At 41.3% G+C, this 20,298-nt stretch overlaps 4 protein-coding genes across 12 annotated transcripts; 2 read left to right on the forward strand and 2 right to left on the reverse strand.

Moving 5' to 3' along the window:
* Positions 1-140: 140 nt before the first annotated feature.
* On the forward strand, positions 141-2,115 carry LOC143897759 (uncharacterized). The gene is made up of 3 exons (XM_077406644.1): positions 141-249; positions 769-992; positions 1,110-2,115. The coding sequence occupies exons 1-3, from the start codon at positions 232-234 to the stop codon at positions 1,279-1,281; spliced, it is 414 nt and encodes a 137-aa protein (XP_077262770.1). The 5' UTR covers positions 141-231; the 3' UTR covers positions 1,282-2,115.
* Positions 1,966-6,290, reverse strand: LOC143897750 (1-acyl-sn-glycerol-3-phosphate acyltransferase gamma). Of its 5 annotated transcripts, none has more exons than XM_077406623.1 (7): positions 6,151-6,290; positions 4,460-4,704; positions 4,193-4,365; positions 3,914-4,075; positions 3,419-3,757; positions 2,784-3,003; positions 1,966-2,482 (listed from the first exon to the last, which is right to left on the reverse strand). In XM_077406623.1, the coding sequence occupies exons 2-7, from the start codon at positions 4,638-4,640 to the stop codon at positions 2,394-2,396; spliced, it is 1,164 nt and encodes a 387-aa protein (XP_077262749.1). In that variant the 5' UTR covers positions 4,641-4,704; positions 6,151-6,290; the 3' UTR covers positions 1,966-2,393. The 5 variants fall into 5 exon arrangements, with proteins under 5 accessions (XP_077262749.1, XP_077262746.1, XP_077262748.1 ...); XM_077406620.1 differs by lacking the exon at positions 6,151-6,290 and adding an exon at positions 5,996-6,135; XM_077406622.1 differs by lacking the exon at positions 6,151-6,290 and adding an exon at positions 5,642-5,787.
* On the forward strand, positions 6,238-12,793 carry LOC143897747 (uncharacterized). 3 transcript variants are annotated; one of them, XM_077406615.1, is made up of 10 exons: positions 7,225-7,384; positions 9,642-9,826; positions 9,965-10,184; positions 10,263-10,562; positions 10,648-10,844; positions 10,960-11,115; positions 11,299-11,587; positions 11,656-11,784; positions 12,081-12,324; positions 12,595-12,793. In XM_077406615.1, the coding sequence occupies exons 2-10, from the start codon at positions 9,756-9,758 to the stop codon at positions 12,609-12,611; spliced, it is 1,623 nt and encodes a 540-aa protein (XP_077262741.1). In that variant the 5' UTR covers positions 7,225-7,384; positions 9,642-9,755; the 3' UTR covers positions 12,612-12,793. The 3 variants fall into 3 exon arrangements, with proteins under 3 accessions (XP_077262740.1, XP_077262741.1, XP_077262739.1); XM_077406614.1 differs by lacking the exons at positions 7,225-7,384; positions 12,595-12,793 and adding an exon at positions 6,238-6,381 and having other exon boundaries at positions 12,081-12,475; XM_077406613.1 differs by lacking the exon at positions 12,595-12,793 and having other exon boundaries at positions 12,081-12,475.
* LOC143897758 (UPF0047 protein YjbQ) lies at positions 12,488-20,103 on the reverse strand. Of its 3 annotated transcripts, none has more exons than XR_013256991.1 (4): positions 18,749-19,464; positions 18,173-18,309; positions 14,036-17,753; positions 12,488-12,754 (listed from the first exon to the last, which is right to left on the reverse strand). XR_013256991.1 is itself a non-coding variant. In XM_077406643.1 (4 exons), the coding sequence occupies exons 2-4, from the start codon at positions 18,906-18,908 to the stop codon at positions 17,538-17,540; spliced, it is 513 nt and encodes a 170-aa protein (XP_077262769.1). In that variant the 5' UTR covers positions 18,909-18,991; positions 19,513-20,103; the 3' UTR covers positions 13,983-17,537. The 3 variants fall into 3 exon arrangements, 2 of the variants coding, with proteins under 2 accessions (XP_077262769.1, XP_077262768.1); XM_077406643.1 differs by lacking the exon at positions 12,488-12,754 and adding an exon at positions 19,513-20,103 and having other exon boundaries at positions 13,983-17,753; positions 18,749-18,991; XM_077406642.1 differs by lacking the exon at positions 12,488-12,754 and adding an exon at positions 19,513-20,103 and having other exon boundaries at positions 13,983-17,753; positions 18,749-19,026.
* Between the last annotated feature and the right edge of the window lie 195 nt (positions 20,104-20,298).

The following is a 20,298-nucleotide window of genomic DNA, read 5'->3' on the forward strand; positions in this document are numbered from 1 at the left end:
ACGCTCGACTACGCCCTTATGCAATTCTTCTAATTACTGATCGAATTACCGTGACTATCGTTACGGGTGAGTTCTTTGTGAGGGAAAATCATTGGATTGTCAGAAAAGAGAGAGAGAGAATAAGAGACAAAAAGGAAAGAATTTAATCGTGGAGAAAGTGAGAGTTGCGTGAAGGCATGACAATTTCGAGCGATCAGTTCTCCATCAATTGTTCATCGAAGAAGATATACGATGTATAGCAAGTGCTTTGTAAGTATCTGTGTTATCGTCATAAGTACACACTCTACAAAAAAAAATCCGTCTTTTGATGAAAGATGATTTAGTCGTAGTACGTTTTTTCAAAGTAAAAATATACATATGAGAGTTGAGAATATATAGGGCAAATCGAGGAAAGCAACAGACCGCGAAGATGTGAAAGTGTTTCATTTTCGCTGTTAGATTTTGCTGAGTAATTGTACAAATATTGTTATTCGATCATTTGTTATCATTATTCAATGCAAAACTAACAATCGAATAAGAAAAATTCGTAAATAAACGAAAATCTTTTATAGTATCCCGCGTTCTTAGCTTGCGTTACGTATTGTTTTTAAATCCATTCTTCGTTCGGTCTGTCTCCGTTTCATTTTTCTTATTGCCCTCATTATCCTCATCTCCAAACACAAATTTCCTCGATTCTCAGTAGATAGATTATTAGTATCTAGAACAGAATTGTAAGAAGTTATAATTCTCTATATTTTTAGTTATTATATATATACTTTTTTTTCGTAGCTTCTTTTAAAACTTTTTTCACTCGCGATTACGTTGCCAATACATGAAGATAGTACAAACGGAAAAGTCGTACCGCCATACCCAAGCAATATTTCGACAATTTATCCCGCTATGATATCCAAGAGGGCAACGGACCGATCATCAGACGGAAGTCGAGTAGATTTTCAAATAAGGAATCATCAGGGACCAGGAACATATATATTCGGTTTTGATACCGGACATGGGTAAACATATACTCTACCATTATATTATAATTATATTAATTGCCGCTTAACGAGAGTCTCATAAAAATTTTCGAGGAAATAATGACTGAAAAGATTGATACGTCATTTACGTCGTAGAAAAAATCGACAGTACAAAATGGAAGAGCGCCGTCGAGACGGAAGCGTCAAAGGTCGATATGGCTTTTACGATGCGAAGGGAAAACTCAGAGTTGTCAGCTACATCGCGGGCCCCGCTGGTGGTTATCAAGAACGCCATCACGAAACCATCGCTTATAAACCTGAAACTTAACGTATCTCTCTCTCTCTCTCTCTCTCTCTCTCTCTCTCTCTCTCTCTCTCTCTCTCTCTCTCTCTCTCCTCTCTCTCTCTTTTTGACAAATATGTGTTTGTATTGGTGCAACTACAATGTCAGGTTTTAAAAGTGAAGAATCCATTATTTTCAATAAATACATAATTTATTCAAATTTTATTTAAATTATAACATGTGTTTTTAAATTATAATTTTATTATTCACAGATTTTTACTTTCGAAAGACATTGAACAGTCTTAAGTTCTGTGTATCGCTCAGTATGGTTGAATCATCATTGGACTGTGCACCTCGTTACTGTGCCATTCTCCCCAAATATGACGTATATATTTCGCGTAACTGAATAGTAAAACAGGCAAGTTCGATTTCATGTATACATAATTGTCCAAACACCTTGATTTTTCATGTTTTACTTTAGAATGCACTTATCAATAAGATAACTGTAGATAAGCGATCACTGTTTTATATTCTCAATTTTAACTCAGAAAGAGTGAAAGAATACATTATGTACCTGACTTACAATTTAACGCTGACTACGTGCTCTTTTCATAAATATTAAAATTCGACATTTTGGCTACACCAATCAAAATACAATCCGTGTAATCCGGGATTGGAAGAAGACACAGAGTGTCCGAGGCATTTTGTATAAATAACCGCTGCCGACGATTGGGATTAAACCGTTTATTTAACAATAACAATTACTATATAAGAAAAAAATGTCAATGCAAAAAAAAGATGTAAACGTCATATAATATATAATACCATGTATATATATAGGTATTTTTGTGTATGTGTATGTATATACATATATATATATACACATATATATTCTTATGTGTACGTGTTAGTTTGTGTGTATATGTGTTACATATCTAATCCATACAGAGAACGCATTTGTCGCACGCGCGCTCGCACGCACTGAATGGATTACACAAGGTATAAATCAAATGTATACGTATCTGCCGTCTTTCTCCGCAATCTTTTTTCTTCTCGCTCTCTTCGCGCCTATAAAATCGCACGATAACCCGTTCCAATTCTTGCTTCAACACTTCTATTTTACGGGAGTCGTCTCTCGTAAAGCAATTGCTTTGAAATTATTTGTCCTTTTTCGTGTCCGCCGCACCATACGACGAACCCTTGCTTATCTCCGACATTCCGAGGGTTTTGTACATTAGCAAATAAACTGTAATTCAATTTGCTTCCATGAGGACGACATAGCGTTTAAAATGAATTAAAATATCTTCTGTGACTTAAGGGTATTGAGCATAAAATAAAAAGGAACGTAAGCACTAGAGCAGCAGCCAAATCGGTCTTAAAAAGCCGAATTCAATTCGCTATGTTTGCTACATCCAGAATTTAATTGAAATATAACTTTGAATATATTACAACGATTACTATTTATCGATTGAAGAAGGTGAATGACAGGATAACTAATAGTTGTAAATAATGATGTAAAAAAAGTGAATATGGAGGATACTACTTACATACAAAGATAACCCCGACCCCGATGGTAATGCCAAAGATCGAGCCGGATAGAAGGAGCCTCACTAGGTAATATAGCATTGGTACAAGGACAACTATCGCCCAGCAAATGGTGTTAACAAGGGAATAGTATCTTCTCTTTAGCCTGAAAGAGTCTGTCCTAGGCACCCCGCTCTTGGCAAAAAAATCGCCGGTTTCATAGAAGCTCTCCGTCATACGGTCCTACCAGGCAAAGATTTCGTCTAGCATCACCGCGTTATAACAATACATTGTCGCGTCAGAGCGAACCGAAATCGCTTAACACAGATCAATTCTCGCGTACTATTCTGCTCGATGCAATCGTGAACTTGTAAGGTCTTCGTTCTAACGCGCAAAGAAACAATCCAGGTTTCTGTGACGCACTTCTCAAAAATAATCAAATTGGACAATGTGTAAACTTAAGCAGGTCAATTACATTATCATGATTACATATGGATTCTATCCTTGTGAAATAGAAGACTACTCAAAGCTCCTAATTCGGATTAAGCATTTCTACTTAAACTCGAAAAACATTACCAGTTACAAAATTGTACTTCTACCAAAATAGTACGATCTTTTCCATTGGATGCAAAAAGAAATACAAACTTGATAACGCTACCTTTTGCTGATACAGCTTGTGTAACCATTCAGCAGCAGCTTCGTCTCCCTCCGGCACCTCCTCGATGGGAATTCTTTTAGCATACATATGTCCCTCCAGCCGTTTCCCGAAGAGAAGATTCCTCATAGTCGGCTTCACGGGATCAGACGGCTTGAACGCTATCTGAATGTCGTAGATGGCCGTCGCTTTGCCTCTCATGTGCGGAATGCTGGCGATAAAGCCCTTTGTGCGTGGGGTTAAATGATATTTTAATACTGGCAGACCTTTTTCGATAGCGAACTTCTGACTGGCTTCCAGCTTTTTCAGCGTAAAGCGCGTACCCTCGGGATAGAGCAGCAACTATAATCAATCATTTACAACTTACAATCGTTTTTATAGCTATACAGCTATTTCTAGCAGCAAATGTTATAGAACTTTGGAATTATTCACTCCGGATTAGCTAATGCTAATCCTCGTGTTTAGATAAAGAAACAAGAAATTGAAAGATATACTCACCCACATTGTGTCAGGATACTCAACGAGCTCCTTGATTTGAGTTTTGATGTTCTCCTGGTCTTTCTCCCAACTCCTCTCGAGGAAGATACTCTCAGCGAATTTCCACGCCCATCCCAGCGTAGGAATATACTGTATCGACTTCTTAGCATAAGCTTTACAATTCTAAAAAATATATTCTTTCAAAATAAAATGTTCTTATTGTACCTATATATACATATGTATCTTCTCAGATTCATTTTTGTTTCTTCTTTTAGAAATTTATTCTTAGAAGTTACGTACACCTAGTAATCTCACGCGATCGCATAACAGCCAACCTATCAACCAATCGGTTTCGTAACTGTGATTCATCAGGAGGTAGCCGTGCTCATTACCGAAATATTTATCAAAGTCCTTTTTATCTATGTACAATATTAGGTCCGATCCTGCCCACCATTCTGCCATGAATACTAATTCTGGGGGAAGTAAAAGTGTAGATTTTAGCCCGTTAAATTGAATTTTTTCTCGGAAACAAAACAGGAGCTCTAATACGAAACGAGGTATACTTACGACAGTAAAAGGAGTAGCAGAGGTAATAATTAATCTTGCGATAGAGATATTTGGAAAATGGCCTCAGTCCGAGATATAAAACGCATTGGAAGAAATTTATTATCAAGCCAGATGTAAAAAATGTGATGGCGAACATAAGGTGTATCACCAACCATTGCTTCACAGAGGTCAGCATTCCCATGGTGATAAGCGAATAAAACTAGACCGTACGTTTCATGGAAAACATAAATATTTGGTTTCTCGGCCTGTAACAGAAATAAACCAACAGGCATTTAAAAACGAAAAGAGCTGAAATTACTTATACAGAAAAATTTCCATTTTTTCCAAGAACTCAATTAAAACAATTGTCATTGTAACCATAATCGTCGCCATAAAAGATAAGAGAATTTCAAAATTGTGTTTATGCGTGTGACACTCTAGACAGCTACGTGTGCAAGTATTTACACCAAACAAACTTGCCTGAGAGTAAAAGAAATAATTGTAGCGTTGCTATGTACAATTTTCTGATCGCTGAATGCTGTTATATATACAGTGGCAAATAAACTGCATTAGTGTCAATTGGCTCATTAATCAAACCGATTAGGGGGGGGGGAGCAAATAACGTGATAAAAAACAACCTCTTTATGTGAATCGTATGAAAAATATGTAAACATAAGCAACAAGTTAAATATGCTAAGAGAGGAGTATTACATGGGCAGCAAGTTTTTATACAACGGCTGATTTGTTTTCTTTAAATAGACAAGCTGAAAAAATTTTCTTTACAGGCCTACGCTACAGGGGCTATACAAGAACGTTAAGCTGTCGTCATTGTTTCTATACTTGTGTAAGTCATCCAGTAAAAATGAAATAATCATAAATCTGTAAAACGTTTCGTAGCGATTCGTAACGTTTTAGCTTCTACGAAGTTTAAACTCTTCTTTCCCAGGATTTAACCTGCAGAGATCCGTTAAATTAACAAATATTGCGTTAACTCGACGAGTGCTAACGAGAGAACCTGAAAGCATATAAAGACAGCCGGCGGCTATCGCGTTATAACATTATATAATGCTATTTACAAGAGTCTTCTCCAAGGAATCCTGGATACATCGTGACTACTTGAAACCGACGTAGACCTGGGCATTGACCTGGAAACGACTCCGTCGACGTCTAGAAAGTTAACAAACATCGAAGGTGCGTACATACCGAGTTGGTTAGTAACAGAAGTAAAACAGAATCGGACACGTGCGTTATCGTTGTTAATTATTTACAGAGCGCAGAGTTGCGCGTTGCGCGCAATGTGTGCGGCGTGCGTCGTGCGTCACGCGGTCTCGACCACGGGACCTCGTTACTCGTTGCAAAATTCACGCAAAATGCGCGGAATAGGCGCTCGAATGTGAGACGCTCTTGAAAAAGAGAGACCGCGGAGGATGTTCGTTGCGACCTCGAGCCACGACGCAAACCCACGTGTACCGTATCTCCATCTTCTCCTTCTCCCCCGGACCCGGAGGAGAATCTTTCGCGCGGGGCGCGAACGCGAGATCTGGGGGGGGGTCTTACCTCAATTCGGCATCCCTGACGAGAGGAAGCGGTGCGAGCGTGCGTACGCGAGGGGAAGGAGAACGGATGTGTTAACCGTGCGGTGCGGGTGCCAGGTGTCAGAAGACGCGGTGGCCCGAGGGATCAAAGTGCGAGAAGTTCCAAAGTTCACTGACGTGACGGTGCGTTGACGGTGCGCTTTTGTGCGTGCCTACGGCGTCCTCGTCGCTCCGTGCGTGACGACTCCGTGCCTCTCATCGGATCGGGGGGAGAAATCAGGACGCCTCCATCACTCCACGCCGTGCGCGCGCGGACAGTGCGGACACACGAGCGACGACGACGACGACGATACACGGCCCCCCCGTGCGAGGAGCGAGGAGCAAGTCAGCCGGTCCTCTCGTCCGCGGGTTAGGGATGTGGTATACTTATAGCGGTATAGCGGGGGAAACGTGACGATGGAAACGATCTCTGTCGCGCGACACGATTGCGTCAACGCCTCGCGCGGCTCGCGCCGTCCCGGCCGTCCGTCATATCTCGAGTAAAGCTAGAAATGCGACCGGGAATTGTATAGGTTTTTGTGTCGTGGGCGCGTGACGTGCGCCGAAGGATCGGAACGACGGAACCACGAACGTCATTGACTCATCATTGAACGTGCGGGTGCGCGCGTCCGTTCGATTCGACGTTCGACGCGCTTTCGGCGCTTTCCAGCACGCGAACGTATTTACGTTTATATGTAAATGAGAATTTACAACGCAATAATGTTGATGTGTATATATATTACCACGAAACTGCTTTTTTTTTTTAATTGCCACTCGCATGGATAATCAAATCCAGATGATAACAAAAAAAATTGCAGTTTTAAATTAAAAATTGAATATTATCTCGGATCCCCTAAATATTAAAAATATATGTATATATATGTATATAATACGACAGAATGATAATAAATCACAAATTTGATATTATATCATAAGCCGACTGTCTAAATTTTGACAATTAGCTAAATTTCCATAAAATTGATCACTCTTTTCAATATAAATATGTCTCGAGTCACAGCCACAGGGTACGAATTATTCTAGACGAGGATGCGTCCGACCCGGAAGTGAAGCTATATCTTCAAACGGAGGAACGTTTCCGGCGCGCGCGCGCGCGCGCGGCGATGCGACGCGACGCCGCAAAAGAGCGCAACGTATAAGGTTGGTAACGCCGCGCGAGTAATTCGACTAGGGCCGGATTTTTAAAAATCCTTATATCTACATAATGGCCTACGCGAGATCGGCTCCTCGCAGTTCTCCGCTAGTCGCGTCGGAAAACGGTTCGCCCCGCGCCAATTGACTTTGACCGCATTCCTGCCGCGCGTTTTCGTTCTCGGGGGGAAGACGCCGGAAAAGCAGCGGCGCGCTAGAGAGAGTGAGTATAAAAGCTGATCGAACGCGCGCGGCGCGCCGACACGTTCCGATCCGCGCTTTTCGCGCGCGCCGAAACAAAAATCGAGCCCGTCGAATCGTCCTCCTCGATATATGTCGATATAGGAGCCGTTTGGTATTTCTCGATCCGAACGCTCTTACGCAGTTCTTTCACTTACGCGGCTCTTACACGCGGACGAATGAAAAAGGAGCAAGTGAACTTTTTCACCTGGCTGCTGCGTCGCGTTTTACAGCTCATCATCTTTTCCCCCCCCCCCCCCTCATCTTCGTGTTCTTTTGCCCACTCTTACTCTTTCTCTTTCTTTCGTCCCCTCTCTTTTTTCGCTCAATCGCTTTTTTCTTCGTACAATGCCGTGGATATCCGTTTATTTCACACGCACGCGATTTATACCGCAATCGCAGATCTCCTTTTACATCGCGGGTTTTTACAACTCATTTGCTGATCTTGGAATTTGACGCTATATCGATTCGCGAAAATGTTGCTTTTCAATCAAATTAATTATAAGAGTGTCTTGTTTGTCTAATCATGTCTGATCACTTACGATTTTTTTTTCCCAATAATCGCGTAACACGATTTTTTTCCTTTCAATTATATCAAGACACGCACTACCTTAACACAACAGGTCAAACGTGAATTACGCGCGGAAATAGAACTGGGTTTATGGGCTCTTATATATCTTAGATCTGTTCTTCGAATCTCGCCGCGTTACGTTGCGTTCTCTTTGCACGCAAAATAATCCTTGTGTACTCGGAAAAAAAAATTTTCATATATAAAATATGTCTATGTATGTTATTTTTCTCTTGTATAACATCTGTTCGTATATATAAGAAAATAAAGAAAATAATTAAGAAATAATTGAAACACAGAATCGACAAAAATTATGAAATTCTTACTCCTTGTGACTTTTTAAATTTTTGTCATTCTGAATCTTTATTATTTTATTAACATTTTATTAATAGTTATGTAGAGATATTTTATGTTTTTACTGTAGAAATTTCAATAATTCTGCCCTAAAAAATTACAAAAGCACATACAAACGTAAAAGTGTCATTGTTTCAAATCTAAAATTGTTTGCGTCCTATTATTTATGTATCAGATATTATATATGTATCGAATGAATCTTCTGGTAAGTTAATGTAAATGTAGGAAAGAACTATTACCAATTTTAGTTAATTTTAAAAACAATTAAAAGATATGTGAGAAGTGTAATAATGAAAATTTTAAAACTGTAATAAGTTCTTTCTTCCAAAAAAAGATAAAGGAAGAACTTTTAGCTTCTTATTTATATGTCAAGTTACATTTATACTTGACGAAAATGACATTGTATAGTAAAGATTAAATTAAAGTTCACTTTTGGTTTAAAATACAGCGAAAGAGTTGATGGATTCTCTCGAACGGAGGGCAACTGACTTGCTTCGCGTTTGCTTGCGCACTTTATATAAAGGGCAAAACAAATGTGTTGCACTTGAAACACATGGCTCGATGGCTATGATGCACGACCATATGGCTCCACGGAGGAATCCGTGTGTCTATAAATAGCTGCATACATTTCATCCCTTCGTCACTTCCATCTACAGAAGAAAGGCTCCAAGAGCTACATATATCATAACTTGAGAAATATTAATATTTCTTTTTTATTTAAGCGGTATTAGTTATATTTAATCTCAGAGATTGATATGTAAGACATAATCGTCAAAATTATAATACTTCGAAAAGAAAAGAGAAAATTGGAAATATTGAGAGAATAAAATTCTAAAATGTCAATTTAATTAATCCTTATAGTTGACAAAATATTTAGAATAGAATAGTTCAGACTAAAAAATTTTTAATGTAAGGGGAAGTATATTATATTACACATTATTTAAAGCTGAATATCATATTTAAGTAATATAAAACTGTCTATATAAACAGAAACTTTTTGTAATGTATTAACATGCAATTAAGTAAACGAATGAAATGATTTCTTTCACGTACGTTGAGAGACGTTGGAAATACCGAACTGTGATCTATGTGGCCACCACTGACGATTAAGAGTAATTTATTGTGACTGATGATTTCTCTCTATACGGTTTCCCGGGGTCATCGTAAGTGACCTGCGTTCTTCTTATCTCGATGGCAGTGCATTCAATTAGACGCAGGAAGAAAGAACACTGTGTAGCTTACAGAAATAGTGGCATCTTTGTTCGTCACCATTACGGCGTAGGTTCATTGATTACCTTTCCTTTATCTTCTCGATCAGATTTGACAAGCGCTCATCGTCAAAGGGACCTCTTCGATCGACTTCGAACGCCGCCGAGCAAAACAACACTGCGGATTAACAGTTCCCTGGGACGGACAACGCTAATAAAAGACAATGAAACTGCTTGTTGTTTTGACGCTCTTGTGTTGCTCTTGCATCGACGTTAGCTACACTAGAGAAATAACGTATGTGTATCCGATTACTCTACTAGTTTAATACTTCGAACGTGGCACTTCTTTGTTTAAAAATTACAGAATATAACTTTCAATGAGATGTTATATATTTATTCTGTCTTATATAAATGATCGTGTCAATTTTTACAGTCATGAAGACATTAAGGACGCTATGTTGAGCCTGGTGCACATGATGCGAGAGAATACGGAAAAGCTGGAGAGGCACGAGGCGAGAGAACGGCAGCTGGGCGAGCAACTGAAAAAGACAATAACCATCCTGACGAAGCGCGTGTCCGTCGTGGACGGCCTGAAGCTGCAGTTGACCAAGCTGGACGAGAGAATCTCGGGGATAGAACATTTGATCGCACAGGTGATCACTCGTATTTCGCTCGGTAAGACCACAAAGCGATTGATTCTTCAAATGTCGTGACGGTATTTCTTCGCGCAGAGGGACGAGAGGGAGCGTATACAGATGCAAAAGACCGTGGACAGTCTGGAAGATCTGGAGAGCCGCTTGGAAGGCTGGCTCACGAATATCGAAAACAAGGTAGCGGAGGTAGGCAATCGCGCGGAGGTCACGTCCGCTCCGGACGGTAATCTTCCCGATGTTCTCAACAAGCTGAGTGGAATAGAGAGTAAATTGATGGAAGAGGTTGCGAGATTCAAAGAGGGTCTGCATAATAACGTAGCGAAGATGAACAAAGAATCAGCTACGCTGATGGAGAAGACGCATACGATCTCCTCGGAGGTGACTCATTTATGATAAAAGTAATATACGTCTTCCTCGTACACACTAAATATTTTAAACAATGTAAATCCATTTCGGACCGTAGGTGCAGTATGTAGCCGCTAAGATCGGAGATTTAGAGAAATCTCTAGAGAAGTTGAAACAGATGACGCAGAACGTTCAAGATAGACCATCGGAACAGCAATTGGATTCGTTACCGGCTTTTGAGGATCACGTCAGGACATTGGTGCAAGTGCAAGAGCTGCTGGAGGGCACCTCTGAAAAATTACGAGAATTACCCAGGTAACGTTTTGCACTCGACTCTCTCGATATCATAGTTTTGACGTTCTCCGTAAGAATACGAGAACATATGTAACATCCTTAACACTTCGATACTAATTGCCGCTTTACGATGTAGGATAAACGAAGTGCAGGCGCTCCACAACGAGACGCAAGCTATGTTGCAGGAAGCTAAGCACGCGTTGAAGGACATCGTTACACGGGGTATCGATAATATCGGGGATAAAATAACGGAGAGCAAAGAAGAAACGAAGGATTCGGTGGCGGCGTTACGGTAAATCCCATGAGTGTCATCTAGAATTATAAACGCTAAACATGGTCGTCTTCTTTTATTGAATATCAAATTACGTTGAGAGAACAGACAAGGATTGGAGGATCGGGGGATCATATTTGGCGTTAAATACAAGCCCCTATCGTGTAGCCCTTCCTTTTAATTTAGCTTGAACTTCCTTAACAGGATGGACCTGGCTAACAACGCGGAACGCGTTAACCAGGAGCTACAGGATTTGGAAAAGGGCCAGTCCGTGATGGTTTCTATGGCCGATCATGTGCTGGACACGAAGAAAAGGGTGGAGTATGGCGTACATCAGATCCTGTTGGAAGTGGGCGATTTGGTGAAGACCCAGAGCGTCAACATTAACAGCACTCTTAGTCAAAGATTCGACGGAATCTCGAATGATATCATGGATAACCAGAACGGTGCCTTGGCGAACCTTACCAGCAAGATGGAACTAGAAATGAACAAAGTAAAGATCTGTTGCTTGCTGACTGATCTGGCCGCTCCCCGGATTTGTTGTTACTACCTTCGTTGCAGGTTTGGCGGCAGATCAATGTGATGTACCAGCAGATGACGGAAAGCGCTCGAGCTCTAGACAAGCTGCATCAACAGAACGAAGCCTATGTTAACGGCACGACGTCTACTATGGGTGGAATGGAGAACAAGGTAATAAGATGCGAGATAAAACATTACATTTAGTCTAAAATAATGAGAATTAATATAAAGTAAAATAAGTTAAATGGATCATTGCATCGATACATTATCTGAACATTACTTAAATGTATCCGAATCACTCACGTAGCACTCATTTTTGTGGCAAACTTAACGGCTAGATAATCGCGGATAACTTGATCTTCATTCTGAATAATGTCCAACGCATATCTCTCTCGTCCCGAATTTACTCGCTTGAATATTTCCCAAAGATTGCAAAACTAATCGGTTGAATATTCGGAATTTTACAGGTAGGCGAGATAACAAAACGCATGACGGAGGTGGATGAGAATTTGAACTACCTGCTCGGCCGCCTGTCCTTGGTCACGCAGGAATTCAATCAGATTAAGACAGGTCTAGGGAACGCGCTGGACAACATCAAGGCTTCTTTCAAGGTGGTTCAAGAGAAAACGTCAGATCTGACTCATCCGGGTCCCCATCCACTCCCGGAAAACTACAAGGACCCGAACGAATCCGAGACCAGGAAGCCAGACGGTAGGTCTCCGTTGGAATTTCCTTCCTTGGACTTCACGAGTCACATCGCCAATGTACCTTCCAATTGACCTTCAGTCAATAAACTCTCGAAGCATTCTGATCAATTGCGTTTATTTACTGAGACAATATAAAATTTCCATAAACACTGAAAGTTCTCTTGTAATTTCCTTTTTTTTTTCCTCTTACGATCACCCGAATTCAAGCTTAAAAGTTTCGTCTCGCAGTTGCTAGTTGTGTTCATTTCTTCACTGCGCAAACTGTTTGTTTTAGTTGTGACCGTAAAGTAAGCCATTTGACTCTCAGATCATCGGGCTGGCTTGGGTTAATCTCAATCAGCGGAAGATAAACCATCTTCATCCTTAGCGAATTAACATCCGCCACTGCCACATCGACATCTCATCATCACCGTTATAATCATCGGACTGTAACACTTTGGTAAACTTTCAAATATACTTATGTTCTTATACAAGCATAACAAGTAACGATGACGTCAAAATGATTATTAAAAGTCACTTTGACATTATCGTGACTTTTTGTTTTGTTTGGATAATCTTTTTTACCTACCTCGGTTAAAAAATATTCTAAAAAAAACCCGGTATGTAACAAAGTAATAGATATTCATTAAACTATAATGTTACATATACGTAAGAATATAATTAGCGTCAGACTGCGGACGCAAATATATATCTCTAGCGAAGATAAATAAGGGGATTCATATTTTAGATGCTTGCTTCTTTGTAAGATGATTTTAAGATATAATTTTTACATTGAATAATGTAACATCCGCAGTCTAACCATTAGGTAGTATTAGATGGATGATACAACGTAATTAACTTCTAATATAATTCACCTTATCATTTAATCTCTGCGCGGCAGAGGAAGGAAACAGGATTATTGTGTTAGTAGAATACTACAGGATTTTACTGGAATGTTTCTATTGCCACTACTTATAAAAGAATAAACCATTACAAAACAAAGAACCCGAAAACACACGTAAAGAAGAAAGTAAAACATTTTGGTACCCGATAAAAATTTTTCATTTCTACTACATTATATAAAATTATCGTTAATTTTGCCGCTCTAATCTAATTATACACATAATTATTATTAATCTATTTATTTATTTAATATATTATAACCCGTAATATATATTGCTCACGTGAGGATCAAACTGATCCAGATGCATAAACATTTCTCATACTTAAAAATTATCTTGTTCACAACATGTCTCAATTTATAACTAGTTACAAATAAAAAAATATTGTGTGTGTTTGCACGTAAAATATAATTAAATTAACATGTGGGTCAAATCAAACTCCACGCGGGCATTTACGAGTTCATATATATTAGAAAAAAGTAAACAAAATTGCAGGACTTTGAGGAAAAAAGGTATTATTCTGCACGTAAAAATATTAATTTGAACCATCGAAAATATTTTAGCAGAATTTTGTCATATTTTATGATAAAATATCTGCTAAATGGCAGAATATTTTATCATATTTTTATGATAAATAAAATCATAAAATATTCTACCACAAAATATGAAATATCTTCTGAGGTATTTACTTTCGAATGGTCTTACCTTAATATTTTATACGTAGAACGGCAGTATTTTTAATAATTGGTGATATCGTATGTATATCAATGTGCTATAGACGTTTGTGTTGTAACAGTTCTTTATTTCTAAACGGTAGAAAATATTTTTACTTACGCAAGAGTGCAAAGAGGGACTGACGGAGCCTGCATGCGTTGCAATAATTAGATCCGCGTTCGCTGCGCGCAAGCAGAAGCCTACGCTTGGAAATGAATTTTTTATCTCTTTCAATGGTAAATCCATTTTTTTGGCAAATACAACAACTGACCGTGATTTTTATAGCTTTCACAACGCGTTGGAAGGAGCCCGACCTCCGTTTGGATCCACGTTTATATAAGGATCTTAAGATTGAAAGAATCTGAGAAACAAAATTTTTCCAAAGAAATTCCCAAAAGTTTTCTGCGTAAAGAGAATTAACAATGCGGAGATCTGAAAAATTAAGTCGGCACACTCAAATTCTAAAAGATTCGAGAGATCGTCGCGAAGATTCTGGGATATGATTTTCTTAACAAAATAATTATCTACAATGGCAAGAATTTAAAAAAAAAAAAAATGCTGCTCAAGAGATTGAAAGGCAAGTCCGAACCGCGGAAGTCCGTGGCTCCCTACAGATCGCGCTGAATATATAACGTATACCTCCTAAAATCTCGAGAACGCATCCTCATTTTGAGTTCAGCAAACCGTTATTATTTACAATATGCAATGTGTACAGATTAAAATCGCTAATCGCCTTGCCTTAAACCACGAACCGGCTGGCTGTTGAACCTATAAGGTCGCATTCGTGAGGTCACGCTAGGAACCGCAGAGAGGACCGAAGATAACGCGCTTTTTTTTTCTCCTTTTTGTGCAATGTACGAGTCTTCTCCTCGTCTCCCCCATGCCCTCGTTTTGCGTATGTTCGAAGGGGCGACACGTACGATAACCTCGACAGTGTATCATTACATCACATTACATTACATTATACTTTGAGCTCCGATAATGTTTTTTTTTTTCCTTTAAGCTATGTGAACTGTATAGATAGAGACGTACTTTACATTAAAGCATAGGTCCATTTAAATCACGTTAATGGACGACGACGCGGTTTTCTTTTATTCTTCTTGCACGCCTATGTATGTTGAGGATTAACGACTAAACAACGACAACGTCTTTGTTCTGCCTGTCTGCCAGCCCGTTCGAGCAGCAAGCTCATAGTTAAAGCATCGGTTAATAACATCGTGTAAGTGTAAGTAGCTCTGTCGGTTCGTCGCGAAGACCCCTTCGGCTCTTTCCTTTCCGATGACCTTTCGGCGCGAGAAAAAGAGAACGCAGTAAAATCGTACGTACTCGCCCAGAGACCCTTCCCAAGACCCTCGAGGACCGAAAGCGTGACTGGAACTCTTCACATTTCCAAGAAGGTCAAAGGCCAAAAGTTCAAAGAAGACTCCCCCTGAAACCGCGCTATCTTTGCGACGATCCAACGTTACAATTCACCGCAGTGCAGGATCCTTGAAAAACGGATGTCTTACGTACTTGCGACCCCTCCCCAGGACAAGCGGTCTCTTTGACAATCGAGAGAGTTGCCGATTCTTCATTGAAGAAACGTCTTTAATGGTTTGGTGAACTAAATCGCATCTCGTAACGCAGGACAATCAAGTTTTTTTTTGCAATTTGCAAAAGTTTCGATGTTGGAAAATAATGAAACGTCGAGCTCTTTTCGCGACTCAACGGGACAATTACAGTTGCTGCAGTACGAACAATGAAAGAAAAGGTGATCGACGTTGATGCAATCGATTCTTCGAGTATATAGTAACGTTGCTTTAAATTTTACAGAGTGCCATAAAAATTCGAGCACGAAGACACTTCGGCAGGAAAGATTGCGAGGAATTAACTAACAGAAAATACACACGATCTCGTAATACCGAGGAATAATTTTTTAAGTACAAGATTCAGTCAAATCGTAAGCTGCGATTAAAGAACCTATACATAAATCAGGCAATATTAACATATCATTTTCAGCGGTCCCTAACACTATCGCGTGACTCATCGAGATGACTCTTTAATTACAGCTCATAATTGACGAAACTCCAAACTATTTTACTCTTTTCCACGCTTTATAGTATTCTAGTGTATAAAAAAAAAATTATTACTCGAAAGAAAAATCGCTTGTACTTTCATTACTTGGTTCTCCGCAAACTTTCCTCGTGCGGTGTTTTTACACTGAAATTTTTCGCACACTCTGTACACGCGCTATAATTCACGTAGGATGTAATCGCGCTATGTGCCCATGATATAACATACCTTATAACTCTAACGGAAACGCGCACAGGTAGAGAATCGTCACCCCTTCCTCTTATATACATATACACACCCCCAATGCGATAGAAACATCATTATTCACGAGCTGAATTAATTGATTTAGCTCCTAATCGTCTTTTTTTTTTTTTTTTTTAAGCGGCGAGTCAGAAAATCCACGACGCGTACCTTACACTCTCTCACTCTTGTTTATTCTCTTTTCCTTTCATCCCTCTCTTCGTCTCTCACTTTTGGACAGCTCAAAGATAGCAGAGTGTAAAAAAGGATACTGCGAGTCTCCCTGCACGGCTGCTCGTATTCGTTAACTTCGTTTATACAAAAGGGTCTTCTACATAAAGCTACGTAAATTCGGAGTATTGGACGCGTTACCGGAATGCAGATTCGTTCGTTCTCCGTCTCTCTCTTTCCCTGTCTTTTTTTCCTCAATTGCCTTCCTTAGAGCGTGTCTTTCTCGCTTTTCGCTATCTTTTCTCTTCAAGAGCGAGGCGGAAGAGTGTTGGATACTCGCGTTTAAATCGTTTTGTTTACATGAGACGCGTGCAATGCGCGCATCTGCCGTGGCAGTTTTTTCTTCATTTCTCCCTTTCTCCCTATCTGTTTATATCCATTTGTCTTCATTTATTATAATTATTATTACTATTAATTATTATTATTGTATGTGGATGTCCAACGTGATCAACACGAGCTAAAAAAATATTAGAAATGAAGAAACGAGAGAAAAGCATTCTGAGTTGTTGCAAAGATTCTAGCTTCCGAGATTCTCGGATTCCAAAATTCTCAAAACAGAAAGAGCTTTCAAATATTTCAGCTTCCTATATCCTCGAATATCAAATGCAAAAACTTTTTACGAATTAATGTGACCATTTAAGAAAAAAGTTTCCTTAAAATCTGGGTTCCCAAGTTGCAAGGGTAACATCCAGGTGCAAAACCCTATCGTTCCACGAGTTTCTCCGTCTAGGAAACTCTTGCAACAACCTTAACGGTTTATCGTCACACGAATGAAAAAGGATATCCATGCGGAACGACGACGTCGGAGACACAAATGAAAAAACCCTGAAGCACATACACGCGCGCACAGAAGTCTTGAACGATGCACGATCCCCGATCTGTCCACTCGACGCGAAACGTGTCGAGGACGCGGTTGATCGCTACTGACGGTGGTTATCCCCGAGCGATAGGTAAGTCCGCGAGGTATCCGGCTCACTTCTCCTCATCAGATTGTACTCTTTTAGAAGTTGACTAGGGCTTAAAGCGGCTGCTAGCTCGAGTCGCTCGAGGTGGACGCGCGCGGCTGACGCTTGCCACGCCTTCGGGGGTGCGAGTGGTCCTAGCTGCTGGTAGACGCGATAGGGCTGACCGGGCTGAGAGGACTGCGCGCCGAGTCCCTCAGGACACCAGTCAACGTTACCACCAGCTTGCGGCTGCCAGCGTGGTCACGGTGCTCGCCTAACCAAATGCCCTGCCACGTGCCCAGCGCAAGCTTGCCATCGGTGATCGGGATGCTCAGCGATGAACCCAGAAAACAGGCCTTCACGTGTGCCGGCTGTGAAACATTGAAAGTATTCAGCGTCGTCTTGCAGGTCTTTCAAGTAATTCACGAGTCACACTAATCAAAGAAATTCTTCACAGAATTGATTCTCTCTCTCAGGTATGCTTCTTTATTAAATATAATATATATCTCCCCTTTTCCTTTATAAAAATGTTTGTTCGACCAAATTAATTTACATGACCTGCTAAAACGTACCAAAATATGCATCATTATTGAAAAATATCTAATAAAGAGGCCAATCACATTTGCTTTGACATACCTGAATATTTACAAGCAAGTTTTACTGTTCTATGTGAGAGTATATTCACTATAGTATATAGTATGAAGAGAATTACATTCAAAGCGTAATATTGCTTTCCCAAAGAAAGAAACGTGTATTAAAAGAGAAATATCTTCGGAAGCAGCGGGCTTACCATGTCGTCGGGTCCTTCGCAGCTATGCCTGTACTCCAAGCCTTCAGGAACTATTTTGTTAAGCATCATCTCCATATCGTCTCTCACGTCTGGATCCCAGCTCTCGTTTAATGCTAAACTAGCTGAGGTATGGAGAACTATAGAAAAGAACGAATTTAATGTTTATCGCTTCGCAAAGAGAGATATCAGCGAGTTGCTCCTTCTTATAATAATATATGTGTATATATCCCTTAAGCAGTGCACATTGGCACTGAAAATCAGACACCGATTCGTTAAACTGACCCACGAAGGCAAGTACGGATACTTGATAAGGCTTTTATTTTTTTCGAGTTTGGGATAAGCTTAAACTTATTATTTTAGCTGCAATCCACTTAACACTTACAAGTGCTTCAAAGCATTCTTCTCCTCTTTTCTTGGGGGATTCTCAATGAAGGGAGAAGGAGAAGAATTTGTAGTATCGAATGGATTGCGGCCTATGTCTCCAACTGGGGGGGGGGGGAATTCCAGTTTTTTGACACAAATCTTGTTGTTAACTAACTCGATGAGGCCGTAAGCGATAGGTTAGTGGTTACTCACTCTGGATATGGCAGAGACCAATGGAAAACTGGCAGAGCTCAGGTACCTGCCTGAGGATCTCCTCGGTGACGAGGTGAACGCCCCGGTGTTGCGGCCTGAGGTTAATCTTGGTCTGGAACCAGCCGGAGCCGATCTGGATGCCGCGGTTAGAGGAGGCCATGGCTGCGCGGAGGTGAAAACGGCGGTGCAAAGGCGGGCGGAAGGGGGAAGGGAAAGATCCGAGACGGCTTCTCCCTAGGCACGCTGACCGTCGACGAGAACAGAACCACGCCGGTGATCTACTCCGAATGGCCGATGGCGGAATCACATTTGGCGAACGGTCGCGGATAAACTCGTCGCGTGCGCCGCGGCGCGATCTAATCTGCCGAGCGCTCGAGCCGCAAAAGAAGGTTAGATTAGGTTAGGGACGAAGAGAAACGGAGAGAGAAAGAGAGAGAGACGCACGGAGAGGAGAGACGGACGGAGAGCGTGTGTGTGTGAGAGAGAGAGAGAGAGAGAGAGAGAGAGAGAGAGAGAGAGAGAAGCAGTAGAAAGGGGGGAGGACAGAAAGTGGGATAAAAAGGAGGGGTAAGGGGTAACGATTCGGCCGCTCGGCGCAGCGCGCAGGCCACGCAACGCAAGGCACGGACGAGTGCACCGCACGAGTGCACGCACGCACGCACGTGTGTGTACTCACGCCACGCGCGCGCGCGCGCGCGCGCACACGCTGCCCCCCTCCCCCGTCCCCGCGACACCACTCACTCCACACCACTCTCACCCCTCACCTAAACGCAGCGTACGGACAGCGGCCGCGGGCAGAGATGGGCAGAGACGATTAACGGACGGCGGGCTCGGGCTCGGGCTCGGAGCGTCGTAGCATCGCGTGACCGCGGCGAACGGGCTTTAGGCTAGGCTCGTGAGGGGCGGACGGCGTACGGCGTGGGACGGCAACCGCGTGTGCCCGGTGCCGTGCCTGCCGTGCGCTGGCCTGACCCTTGGCGAGCGATTTGCAAATGGCGGCGGCGGGCGGGGGTGTGTCGGGTGGCGCCGTGTGCGGCACCCCGCGCAGAGCGGCGACGACGCTCCGACCCTCCGCGCATGCGCGCGCAGTGCGCGCAGCGCGCACTCCGGCTCGGCTCGGGGGCGACCGCGGTCATACCACAGTTATATACTGTGGTCATACCTTTGCGGCACTATGCACGCCCCCTTTTTCTATATCTTTTATCATCCATTCTTGATCAGTTGAACCTTCGCGAACTCTGCAGGGAGTATATAACTCTGATCGATCGATCTCCGATTAACTCAATCGGCGATTACTCCGATCGACAGAGAGTCGCTTACGTAATTCCTAACTATATATAATTCACAGTCGCTCGTAAAATCTTCCTTATTCCTTTTTCTGTATATCGAACAACGTTGATAATTGATAATTCACGATAGTAAAATATCGTAGAAATTATTTAACAAGTTAATCGGCAATTAATTCCTTATTTCTATCAACGCAGATTAATTTTAATTTCGGTTTAACTATATAACTTTTTGTCTTTTTCTGATTCTTGGCATTAGAAAAA

Source organism: Temnothorax americanus, unplaced genomic scaffold, assembly GCF_048541705.1.
Source record: "Temnothorax americanus isolate GAGA-0224 unplaced genomic scaffold, ASM4854170v1 Scaffold21, whole genome shotgun sequence".
NCBI classification, from domain to species: Eukaryota; Metazoa; Arthropoda; class Insecta; order Hymenoptera; family Formicidae; genus Temnothorax; species Temnothorax americanus.

What these genes read in the sequence shown, in the direction of transcription:
- LOC143897759 (XM_077406644.1), top strand. An exon ending in GGTTTTGATACCGGACATGG is followed by an intron (nt 993 to 1,109) that starts GTAAACATATAC and finishes TTTACGTCGTAG; the next exon opens with AAAAAATCGACAGTACAAAA.
- LOC143897750 (XM_077406623.1), bottom strand. Translation starts at nt 4,640, where the DNA reads ATGGGAATGCTGACCTCTGTGAAGCAATGGTTGGTGATACACCTTATG. An exon ending in ACAAGCTGTATCAGCAAAAG is followed by an intron (nt 3,004 to 3,418) that starts GTAGCGTTATCA and finishes TTTGCCTGGTAG; the next exon opens with GACCGTATGACGGAGAGCTT. An exon ending in GGTCGGGGTTATCTTTGTAT is followed by an intron (nt 2,483 to 2,783) that starts GTAAGTAGTATC and finishes ATTGAATTACAG; the next exon opens with TTTATTTGCTAATGTACAAA.
- LOC143897758 (XM_077406643.1), bottom strand. Translation starts at nt 18,908, where the DNA reads ATGGCCTCCTCTAACCGCGGCATCCAGATCGGCTCCGGCTGGTTCCAG. An exon ending in TGGTCTCTGCCATATCCAGA is followed by an intron (nt 18,310 to 18,748) that starts GTGAGTAACCAC and finishes TCTTTTCTATAG; the next exon opens with TTCTCCATACCTCAGCTAGT. An exon ending in GCGAAGGACCCGACGACATG is followed by an intron (nt 17,754 to 18,172) that starts GTAAGCCCGCTG and finishes AATGTTTCACAG; the next exon opens with CCGGCACACGTGAAGGCCTG.
- LOC143897747 (XM_077406614.1), top strand. Translation starts at nt 9,756, where the DNA reads ATGAAACTGCTTGTTGTTTTGACGCTCTTGTGTTGCTCTTGCATCGAC. An exon ending in TAGAACATTTGATCGCACAG is followed by an intron (nt 10,185 to 10,262) that starts GTGATCACTCGT and finishes TTCTTCGCGCAG; the next exon opens with AGGGACGAGAGGGAGCGTAT. An exon ending in AAATTACGAGAATTACCCAG is followed by an intron (nt 10,845 to 10,959) that starts GTAACGTTTTGC and finishes TTTACGATGTAG; the next exon opens with GATAAACGAAGTGCAGGCGC.